Genomic DNA, 12293 nt, shown 5'->3' with positions numbered 1-12293 from the left:
CACAGACTGAAGCTATGTTCAAATTTACAGACACATAATCAACCGTAGCATTCAGACATTCATTCCAACAAACACACATACCTGCAAATAGTTGCCAACTATGGCTGTAAGGTGAACATTAAAGAAAAGCTAATGAATAAAAATTTGTTTTCAGCAGAAAGCAGTTTGGGTGCACCAACCTCAAAAGCACCATCATCTCTGATTTTAAAATCAGTGCAAGGCAACGTTAGAAAACCCTGGTTAGAGAACTGGAGATGCCAGCTTCATTGATAAGGTCTCAGAAGCTCTGCTATATAAGCAGGGACCTGTAATCTACAACTTAATATGTTAATAACAGAGTTTTAAAGTGGATTCTGGATTTCATTGTAAGTTCATTACCCAACACATTGTTTAAAATAACTGAAAGAACTAACAAATAATTAGTTATTCTAATTATTTATTAGTTAGTAATCAGTTTCACCAAGAAGCCATAAATAGATGATGGTTTCTTGGTATAAAGCCGACATCTATACAAGGTTAAGGGAAATCTTCACTCTAGGGCCAATAGTGAAACCAGTTCCTAGAACTTGTGCTTCTAGACCACTGGCATCAAATTTGAGGCCTTGTTGTTTTATTACACATCACTGTAAGGCAAATATCTGTACTGGGCACAGTTCACCACAGATTGAGTTCAAAACCGTTGCCAAACAGAGAAATGCCCATTTTGCGACCAAGGGAGAAACCTGTTCCTAGCAATTTGGCTTCCATTCCTGTTACACTGATTCCCACTCCTGTATCTACTGCCAGCCCAACTTTAGCTCTTATTGGACCTGCAGTTGCTTGTGCACTGGCTACTTCTGCTCTGGCAAAGGCTCGTGCACTGAGAGAAGATAGAGAAGCTCCGGCTCCTGCACTGGCATTTGGACCTTTGGCTTCCGCGTCAAAAATGCTCCATTCAGCACGAGCGTGGCCCACTCCTGCCTTAGCATACACTCCTGCCTTTGGAACACGCTTTCCAGGTTTGTCCTCAAATCCATCCGCATATGCACCTGCTCCTGCATAGGGACCAACAGCAAATGCCTTAGCGGGCCGATCAAACGTATCGATCATCTCCACTATCCCGGCCATATTAACAGTCATTTCTGCACCTCCTTGCAGAACTGCATGTGCTGCAAATACAGAGATATAAAGAGAAAAGAGAAAGGTGTCGATCACCTCCAGTCTGCCAAATAACCCAACATAAGGTCCTCAGATATCTGCATGGGCTACACAGAAGGAAATATACCATCTTAAAGATGGATAATAACAATGTGATGGTGGTAAGTTCCAGAATTTTATTACTATTAAAAGCTAATATCTCCAGCTGGAATTAAACGTGCAGCCTTTCAGTTGTGAATGTATTCATCACTACACTATTAGAGGTACTTAATGATAAGTATTAATAAGCTGAAGCCTGTAGCGTAAGAGGCAGGCTACATCCTGGACAGGTCACCTGTGGGCTAACACTTAGAGAGAGACAACCATTTGTACTCACATTCACACCTACAGACTCACACCTAATCTAGAATGACCATTTAACCTAACCTCACTAAATGTCATGGTCCTGGGTCATTTGACCCAGTGTTTTGTTTTAATTATTATTATCTTATGCTTTAGGTTATTCTGGTTATGTCTTTTGTTATGATTTCTCGTTCCTAGGTTTTGGTTCCCATGCTCCCTCTGTTCCAGTTCAGTCAGGTCTTTGTGTAAAGCCCGTGTCTCTTAGTCTGTGTCTTTGCATGTGTTTTTTGAGTTTCCTGTTTTATTGTGAAGGTCTTTGTCTTATGTCAGTGTGTTCAGTTTTGCCTGTCTCGTCTTGCTTATTAGGTTCAGCTGTGTCTCCCTCCTGTGTGCAGTTTCCTCATTTCCCTTTGTGTATATTAGTGTGTGTTCTCCAGTCAGTAGTGGTTTTTGAGATGGGCGACTGGTAGTGGTGTGCGGATTGATACTGAAGTATCGATTCTTCTGATACCAGTAATTTATGTTCTAGAATTGATTCTCATATTAAAATATCGATATTTTAGTACTTTGGGGTAAATTTGTAGTTTATCATTAACAGGAACACAGTGGAAAGAAACTATATCATTTGGATCGTCTGGATTGTAAGGATCTACTTCCCCTTACGCCTTTCATAGTCATGTGCGAAATACGGCTGAATAAATGTGTCGCAGCCCCTGGCATGCGCACTCACAACAATGGCTGAGCGTAAATGGAGTCATGTGTGGATGTATTTTACCTCCACAAACAGTCAAGATGCAGTTTGCGATACATGTGGCAAGACAGTGAGGTGTTGTGGCAACACCACTAACCTCGTCAAACACCTCAGAGTAAATCATATCACAGAACATGACGAGCGTATGTTGAGGCGAAGTGAAGAGGAGGAGCGGGACACGTGCTGCTAGGGCAAGACAGACGTCTCTCGCAGAGTCCCTTAGTGCTGCAGGCAGTGTTGGGAAGGTTACTTTTAAAATGTATTCCATTACAGAATACAGATTACATGCCCCAAAATGTATTCTGTAACGTATTCCGTTACGTTACTCAATGACAGTAACGTATTCTGAATACTTTGGATTACTTAATATATTATCATACTTTTTACAACAACGTGAATGTACTATTGCTGTGATTTATTACTATTACTGAAGGTCCGCGACTCCGAACTGTAGTAAAGGGACCTCTGACTAATACGGCGGGGTCCCTGTCGGCTTGTAGCCGAAAAATAGCTTTACTTTGTTGTGTGGGTCAACTTTTTTTGCGAGAGACAGAGAGAGGCGTTGAAAGACTGCTCCAACGGAACTTATTGTTTTCGGAGGAAAACACGAACACGGTGTACAGTCGAGTCTTAATAGCTTACTTACAACTGGGCTCGTCAGGCACTCTTCTTGGCTGCAGTGGTTATTATTATATTTACATGCTTCCAGCTCCCGTTTTTCCTCGATGACAACTCGTACCTTTCCACTCCCCTTTTTCTCCCTCCTCGCGCTCACAGACCCATAACGTGTATGGCAGTGCATTCTCCCTGCAACACAGACTACACTGCCCATGATGCTACATTCTTTAGAGCTATGCTTGTAGCATTCTGCCTGTTAGCTTAGCACAACAACAACAACAACAACGAAAAGGCGCTCTCTCACCCAGGAAACACACAGTCGCAGAGAGAGAGAGCGTCGCCCTGTAACCATGGCAACCGTAACGCTGCTGCCTGGAACAAAAGACCGTAGCTGTCAAACAAAACCCAAACAGTCCTGACCCGCGACAAAATGAAACAGGAAAGTACCGCAGTGTAATCCATTTATTTCAACAAAGTAACTGTATTCTAAATACCACCTTTTTAAACGGTAACTGTAACGGAATACAGTTACTCATATTTTGTATTTTAAATACGTAACGGCGGTACATGTATTCCGTTACTCCCCAACACTGGCTGCAGGCAGGCAAGGTGTTCAAATAGCGCACAACTTCACGTTTTTTTTTTTTATTTCTATATGATTATTCTGCATTATTAAGCAATAAGAACAAGTAGTCTGATGTCCTGTAATCATTATGAAGCTATATCCTTCTATTATTACTACAATTACACAATGCAATTATATATTGTATTATGAAATACAATGAAACATTAAGTTTTTGTACAGAGTATCGGTATCGGATCAGTATCGTCGATACCACCCTGAATCACTAGCGACTGGGCGGTTACCCAGGGTGGCATCGTGGTGGGGCGGCGGGGAATTCTCTGGCGAGCTGGAGTGGCACCTAATAACCAGCTCGAAAAACAAAACTACACAAAAACAAACCAACAAATTAGGGCTGTCAACGTTTTACGCTGTCATCACAATTAACGCGATTAAAAATTTTAACGCAATTAATCCATCTGGGGCACAGAATTACTCAAAATCCCTGAAATGTTGCTGTCAACGCATTTCAGGCTGTTTGTCCAAAGTTTGTTCATTCTGCTGTTGGTCCATCTGTGTTACAGTACCTATGTTTCTCTGCTCACCGTGTCCCATGTTTCTCCCTGTGTGTGCTTATACAGTGGGATGCAAAAGTTTGGGCAACCTTGTTAATAGTCATTATTTTCCTGTATAAATCGTTGGTTGTAACAATAAAAAATGTCAGTTAAATATATCATATAGGAGACACACACAGTGATATTTGAGAAGTGAAATGAAGTTTATTGGATTTACAGAAAGTGTGCAATAATTGTTAAACAAAATCAGGCAATTGCATAAATTTGGGCACTGTTGTCATTTTATTGATTCCAAAAGCTTTGGAACTAATTATTGGAACGGAAATTGGCTTGGTAAGCTCAGTGACCCCTGACCTACATACACAGGTGAATCCAATAATGAGAAAGAGTATTTAAGGGAGTCAATTGTAAGCTTCCCTCCTCTTTTTATTTTCCCTGAAAAGTAGCAACATGAGGGTCTGAAAACAACTGTCAAATGACCTGAAGACAAAGATTGTTCACCATCATGATTTAGGGGAAGGATACAGAAAGCTGTCTCAGAGATTTAAGCTGTCTGTCTCCACAGTTAGGAACATATTGAGAACATGGAAGACCACAGGCTCAGTTCAAGTTAAGGCTCGAAGTGTCAGGCCAAGAAAAATCTCGGATAGACAGAAGCGACGAATGGTGAGAACAGTCAGAGTCAACAAACAGACCAACACCAAAGACCTACAACATCATCTTGTGTCATGGGTGTATTAAAAAATAATTTATATTTCACCAAAGATCCATCCTGCTGTGTTATTTTGCTTTGTCAGTATTGGTTATGTATATATGTTAATTTATATATGTTTATTTTCTGTACCTATATTTTGGGAGCTTTTATTTTGTTTGTGTGACCTTTGACTTCCCACGAAGTCACTTCCTGTGTCTAGAGGCCCCACTGAGGAGAGGTGAGCATATGCTAGTGTTCTCAGTTACAGAGCAAATAAACACAGTTAAAGTAACTAAAAGTAATTCAAACACTGCTCGTTCCCTTTGTGCATTTTGTCTCGCAGTTCTGCTAGATGTTTTAGTGTGAATTATTGTTTCTCTGTCGAGTACAGCACTTTATTGTAACATGCTAGTTAGCCATTCTCAGATGGGAGCATATGAGCATGCACGTGGCTTCTCATGTGGTCCGCTATCCTTCTCTCTCCCTTGAAGGTGTTCATGCAGAAGTTCAGTAAAGTGAAGTCGCTGTACTGTTTTGTTTTTATTTTAAACAGGTATGTGAGCTCCCTCTTTTATTTTTGTGTCATGTGTACTGGTTATATCTTTTGTTTGTTTGTGATTCATGTTCACTGTTTCAACTTAAAAAATAAAAAATATGTAAAATTGCCACTGGTAAATGAAGTCTCCCTCAAGTATAATTTTGTTGATGAGGTAATTGTCACTATATGGTCACGATGCAGTGCATTTTCATTTGTTATATATGTTTATAAATACATTTTAGCAGTTTTATTTGTTAATTACACTCGGCTACACTTGCAGCAGATGGAGTCACTGTGCATCGTTAAACCATTTGGCGCACTTTACACAAGGAGATGCTGTATGCGAGAGTGATGCAGAGGAAGCCTTTTCTCCACCCACAGCACAAACAGAGCCACTTGAGGTTTGCTAAAGCACATTTGGACAAGCCAGCTTCATTCTGGAATAAGGTGCTGTGGACTGATGAAACTAAAATTGAGTTATTTGGGCATAACAAGGGGCATTATGCATGGAGGAAAAAGAACACAGCATTCCAAGAAAAACACCTGCTACCTACAGTAAAATATGGTGGTGGTTCCATCATGCTGTGGGGCTGTGTGGCCAGTGCAGGGACTGGGAATCTTGTCAAAGTTGAGGGACACATGGATTCTACTCAGTATCAGCAGATTCTGGAGACCAATGTCCAGGAATCAGTGACAAAGCTGAAGCTGCGCCGGGGCTGGATCTTTCAACGACCTGAAACACTGCTCAAAATCCACTAAGGCATTCATGCAGAGGAACAAGTACAACGTTCTGGAACGGCCATCTCAGTCCCCTGACCTGAATATTATTGAAAATCTGTGGTGTGAGTTAAAGAGAGCTGTCCATGCTCGGAAGCCATCAAACCTGAATGAACTAGAGATGTTTTGTAAAGAGGAATGGTCCAAAATACCTTCAACCACAATCTAGACTCTCATTGGAACCTACAGGAAACGTTTAGAGGCTGTAATTTCTGCAAAAGGTGGATCTACTAAATATTGATTTTCTTTCTTTTTTTGTTGTGCCCAAATTTATGCAATTGCCTGATTTTGTTTAACAATTATTGCACACTTTCTGTACATCCAATAAACTTCATTTCACTTCTCAAATATCACTGTGTGTGTCTCCTATATGATATATTTAACTGACATTTTATTTTTTATTGTAACAACCAACGATTTATGCAGGAAAATAATGACTATTAACAAGGTTGCCCAAACTTTTGCATCCCACTGTACTTGTACATGTTATACATGTAACTTCTACTCCTCTCAAACAGCTTCCTTACTTTGTGTTTTCTTCTCGTTTCTCTCCACTCCCATTTTCTCTCATCTCTCATCTCACCGCACACCTTACCACTATTTTAGTTTTAAAAGACATTCTGAAAATGACTGTAGGACTGCCACATTACATCACTTACCCTCAGCCTCCATATCTGAAAAAACAAGAGAAATTTCATTAGCTTAAGTATTATTTTTTCAAAATTGCAAAAATGTTTGTCAGATTCACGCTTGGCCTTATTTAACTTCAAATAATCCCAACAAATTTATATGTAAATACAGTCAGGCCCATATATATTTCCACTCTGACACAAGTTGTTAAACAATTTATTAATTATTGATTAATGTTCTACAGACATTTTAAATTAATAAAGCTGAACAGAAAGCGAGCCGTTTATTGAAGCTGCAATGTTAACATAAAAGGCAAAACATGAAACCGAGACCAGGCTAACTGACTAAACTTGAAAAACAAAAGCAAAAGTAAAACACAGGGAAAATCGAATGAGCGAACTGGACCATAACACAAAGGACACAGAGGAAATAGAGACAATCTGACAAAGGAAAGAGGAAAAAAGACACAATATAAGTGCACAAGGGTAATTAGGGAGAGTGGAAACACACAGGGAACAAAACTGGAGCAAGTTGGACTGACAACACAGAGGAAGCAAAACTATACACACTGAACACAGGACACGACACTGTCAAAGTAAAACAGGAAACAATAAGACGCAGACTATTTCACACAACGATGGGAGGAGACATGCTGGGGAGACACAGAGTAATATAATGAGGGGAATATGTAAACCGAAAGAGTTTACATAGTTTTTAGACAGAGGGAGACACGGGCATAACTTAAGAGACATACAGGCTCATACAGGAAACAGGGAAAGACACATCAACAAGAAAACAGAGCATAAGACTAACTACACTTACACTTGGTATGGAGTTTAGTCTTGGTTAGGTTCTAACTGTAAACACTAGAACTAAAACATTTTCCCCAAACAGCAAAAAGAAATCAAAAATACAAAAGACACTCAAAATGCGCACACTGACAATTAATGTATACACTTTAGAAGGAAAAAAATCGCATATGTAAAAAATCTCATGATTACTTACTTCAATTACTTGAAGTTGCTTGGGTTATAAGAAATGCTCTTATGGTGTGTCCACTGTGGGGAAGAGGACTAAATACTAGATCAAAAGTCCACCCTCTGCCTGTGAGTGTCCTAGCAGCCAAAAATAGCTACAAGATGTGAAAAAGGTAAAAGGACAACTGACAGGAAAAGGGGGTGTCATTAATTTGAGCTAGGGGTAGTTAGAAGGCTTTCATTTAAATTTTGAGTGACAAGCCGATCAAACAGAAAACAAGAAAAGGAAATTAGAAATGTTTTTTGAGACATCTGTACAGTAGGTGAGAATTAACAACATCGTGCAGCTGAAGGTGTTTTTTTACTTCACGTTAGGCAGTCGTCTTTTTATTTAAATCGTTTGAATTGGTTTAGTAGATGGAAGGTGCAGTTTGTTTGTTTTTTTCTGATCAATACATTTTTAATAATAAAGTTAAAAAATAGCTTTGTCCTTATTAAAGCTTCATAGCACTAAAATAAATAGTGAAATTTTAATGGTTATAATTCTGGTAAGTCGAGCTGTCTAGCCAGACTTACTCTGGATGTTATTACCTTGGTTGTGAAGAATCTTAGAATCCCTTTTGACCAGGTTATGTACTTTAATCTCCATATTTAACAAATATCTAGGACTGCTTTCTTGCATTTCTGCAACATCTTTTAAATTAGAAACATCTTGTCACAGAGTAAAGCTATGCGACAAGATGTATTAGTATACTCTATCACACGATATGATTTGTATAAACATGATTAAGGTACCATAAAGCACTGGATATTCTTGAAGTAAACAGAAAGAAAAAGTGAAAGACAAGACAAAAGCCGTAAAGAACAGTTAGGTAGTTTTAGAGGCAATCCACCAAAACACACACAAACTTATACACCGACAGCAGCAGTGAAAAGTTGACTGGTTTAAATAGAAAGTAAAATGTGGTAAATACACAGTGTATTTCCTGTTGATAGATTCTGTTTAGAAAGTTTTTTATCCTTAACCCAACTGACAGTTTCATTTTCAGTCTACACTCTGTTAAAGGTCACCACCCTTCAACTCTGAATTGGATAGGCAATAGAATGGATTAGGTACCGTATATAAACTGGCTCTAACTCCTTAACAGTTAATCCACTGTTAATGCATTTTTTGTTAAAGCCCTTGAATTAAAGCTGAAACTCTGCACTTTAATCTCATCTCAGCTGTTTGCTTAAAATGTGCTGTAATGGTATACCTATCCAAAATTACCAAATTAGTAATTATCATTGCCCAAAAAACACGTGGCCTTAACTGACTGTTTTTTTTTTTATTCTGTTATGCTGAACCGTGATAAATACATTTTAAAATACTTGTATAAAAGTTTTTGACAATTTCAATATTCTGTCATGACTTACAGAGTTAAATGAAACAATGGTAACATTTTATGGAGTATAAAGCTGTCAAACTGACAGAACTGATTTGCTTTGCTTTCTTTAAGGCACTTTTTATTATAATGTAAAGACTACACAATGTAATACAGAGAAAACGGCAACAATCAAATGACCCCATGAGCAAGCTCTTTGCTAATGTGGGATTGGAAAATCTCCATCCCACAGGGATTGTAACATGATTCTGTGCTATTCCTGACCAGGACAACCGTTTCAGTGCTCTACAGTCTTTGATTTACAGGATGGCTCAGGATGATGTCATCAACTAGCTCATAGAGAGTTTCTGTTTGTGTTTTGCTCTCTGCTGCTGTCCACTTCCCGCTTCTCTCCTCTCCCTTCCAGGTCTCCACGTGCCACTGAAATAGGAAAGGCATGATTAGATGGTCATTGCCAGCTGCGTTGGCCAGCCTCCCCTGGCAATGCCCCCTAAACCCAATGCACTACCCCTCCCTGCAGCTGAGTCACAGACCACACTCCACTACATCCCTTTAACAATAAGAAAACAGGAACCCTCCAGCCTGGTTTCAGTATATACACACCAATGTTCATCTACCCATATCTATATCAATACATGCATGTAGGTACTACATGTACGTAATATACACATCTACAGAGTACATGTGAAGACTTTTGGAGACAGAAGCTGGTTTAGAAAAACAGTCTGCTGCACCTTTTCCAGAAGTTGGGTAGCAGTCCATTGTTTGGCTAAGAGGTGCCCTTCAGAGTGCCTCCTGGTTATGTAAATGATGGACTGGAGCTGGAGGTCAATACTACTTCACAAGGTTTAAGACTGACTGTGTATCATACAGTAGTCTTTGTTTTTTCTCTCATCCTTTTGGTTTTGACACCAAATAAACAAGTAAGTAAGTTTTTATATACCGCCTTTTGAGTCACAAAGTACTTCACAACAAAAATACCAGATCATTAAAAAGAAGAAAATAAAAGTTTACCAAACGCAAGTCAGTCTGGAGGCTGCTGTGGTGAAAGCTCTGTCTGCTTTAGTTTTTAGCCTTATAAGATGTGCAAGCAGGCACAGACACACAAACAAAAACAAATACTGATATAGCACAAAAGTAAACATGTCATAAAGAAAAATGGGACATCCTAAGATTTATTATTAAGTTGTTCATTTGTACCTACTGAGCAAATATCTGGAAAAGAGGAGCCAACTTGCACAGGGCGAGAGGCAGGGAACACCCTGGTCAGTCTGACGCAGTGCTAACAGAGAGATGGACCCATATATTTGGTCACTGTTAAGCCCCTAGGGGTTTTCTGAGCTTCCTGCTTGAAAATGAAATGCCCAAAAGCAGTGGAGCATTTCTCTGCAATTAAAAACTCAGTTTCATTTGTGCCACTACGCGTTTTTGTGGTCTTCTTTTGCGGCTCGTTCACTGAATTTTAGTTGGAGCATGGTGAAACTTGGTGTTTGGAATTGGTGATAGCTCTAGAAGCGAACTAGCCTTTCTTTAGCCGTTTACATGTGGTGGTTGTACAAAAGGTTTGTATGAGAATTTAGCTGAGATTCTAAGGTTTCTGTGGATAGCCTACTACACATGCTGATGTTAGCATAAAAGCCTTGACGCCATGGAGGGTTACATAACACTTGAGCTGCAGGTGAGGTCAGAGAATCAGGCTATGTAAGTAAAACTGATTTATATAGCACTTTTAAAAACAGGATTCTATTAAAAAGTGCTTTACGGGGAATATAAAAACCAGCTTTTAAAAGAAGCCACAGAGTTAATGGTATGTAGAGGGGGAGGTAAACTGTTCCATAGCTTTGGTGCTAGAGTTTGTACAGCACGGTCGCCCTTGTGCATCCAGCACAAGTGCAAAGTCACAGAGCGAGATATCAAGGCATCTAACCCTCTAAGACCCTAACCCTAACCATATGGTAAGTTATATAGCAGTTTCACTGGCCTTGATGTGTGAAATGGTAAAATAAGAATAATAAAGACTTATTAGAGAAATGAAGAATAATAGAATGATGAATAATAAACACGTGCGGTATTTAATTTAGAATGGTCAGTCTTCTACCTACTAATAGCTGAATTTTTAAATTTTTATCTTTCAACTTATTTCAATACTAGTTTGTCAGCTAAGTAAAGCATAAAGATGGTCAGGGCTTGTACACAACACTGTATGAGCCCTTTACCATATTTTATTAATTGTATTAGTCTCTTCTCATTTTCTTTCTTACGTGCACTATATTACTGTCAAACTCTCTCTCTCACACACACACACACACACACGCACACACACACACACACACACACACACACACACACAGTAACTGGGTGGGAGGGCTCTTCTATTTTTGGTCTGGTATTTGTTCCCCTCCGCCTCGGTGCATCCAGCACAAGACCATTTCCTATAATCTGAGCAACTTCTCTAAGGAAGTAATCATGGGATGATGTAACTATTGAGTTAAAAAAAAACCTATGTGTGTGAGTGTGTTATAATATAAATGGTGTGGCATGTTTTAGTGCAAGTTATAGTTTGTCTGATTTCTGATATTTTGTTACTTTTAAAGCTGACTTGCAGAGGACTGTGAATCAGCTTTTTGTTACTTTTAAAACTAATTTTAAATACTTGTTGAACATTCATACAGAAATCATTTTCTCTGGATTCAATAATTAATATTATATAATCTATAATTTACTAAATTACTAGTCTAATAATTTAATCATGGGTTAACATTTCATTTCAGAGTAAAGAGAGACTAAAAATCATGTGAAGATGCCTGGTATGCAAACAAACATATTTTCTTGTTTACTGTACAGAAATATAAGAAATATATTTTAACCAACGCCATCACCTTTTCGTAAACCTTAAAAGTTTCTGATATGTATGTTTTTTCATTTGCTTCCATCTCGAATGGAGTAAACATGACTAGAAAAAAAGTAAAAAAGTAATTTTGAGTTCAACAAGTTTGATCTGATTTTTAAAAAGGACTAAAAATCTTGTCTAAATAACATTTTTTCTTTCCTTCAAATCCAGATGCTAAGGGTAAGTCAATGTTTATTATTATTATTATTGTTATTATTATTATTATTATTATTATTATTAATAATAATAATAATAATACATAGCCGCTGATTTTTGCAATGAAGGTGATTCTTTAAATCAAATCAAATCAAATCAAAATGTATTTCTATAGCAAATTTTTAAAAACAACAGTGTTGACCACAGTGTTTCACAATCAGCCAAAAACAGAATAAAAAATTAAATACAAAACATCAACAA

The 12293-nt window shown here is 38.4% G+C and overlaps 1 protein-coding gene across 1 annotated transcript in view; it reads right to left on the bottom strand.

Annotated features, from left to right (window-relative positions):
- Positions 1 to 526: 526 nt before the first annotated feature.
- The window catches only part of LOC146551060 (uncharacterized), a 15991-nt gene continuing 4224 nt past the window's right edge, over positions 527 to 12293 (bottom strand). Inside the window, exons 3-4 of the mRNA XM_085261014.1 lie at positions 6654 to 6668; positions 527 to 1148 (exon numbers count right to left, since the gene is read on the bottom strand). Of these exons, the coding sequence (XP_085117140.1) occupies positions 655 to 1148; positions 6654 to 6668 (509 nt within the window). The 3' untranslated portion in view covers positions 527 to 654. The remainder of the gene's footprint in view (positions 1149 to 6653; positions 6669 to 12293) is intronic.

This window comes from Mchenga conophoros, linkage group LG20 (genome assembly GCF_057382185.1).
Source record: "Mchenga conophoros isolate Kocher_MC1m ecotype Shallow Benthic linkage group LG20, M_conophoros_male_GT1.1, whole genome shotgun sequence".
Lineage (NCBI taxonomy): Eukaryota > Metazoa > Chordata > Actinopteri > Cichliformes > Cichlidae > Mchenga > Mchenga conophoros.
Note: the sequence above shows the minus strand (reverse complement) of the source record. Positions and strands in the feature narration are given on the sequence as shown.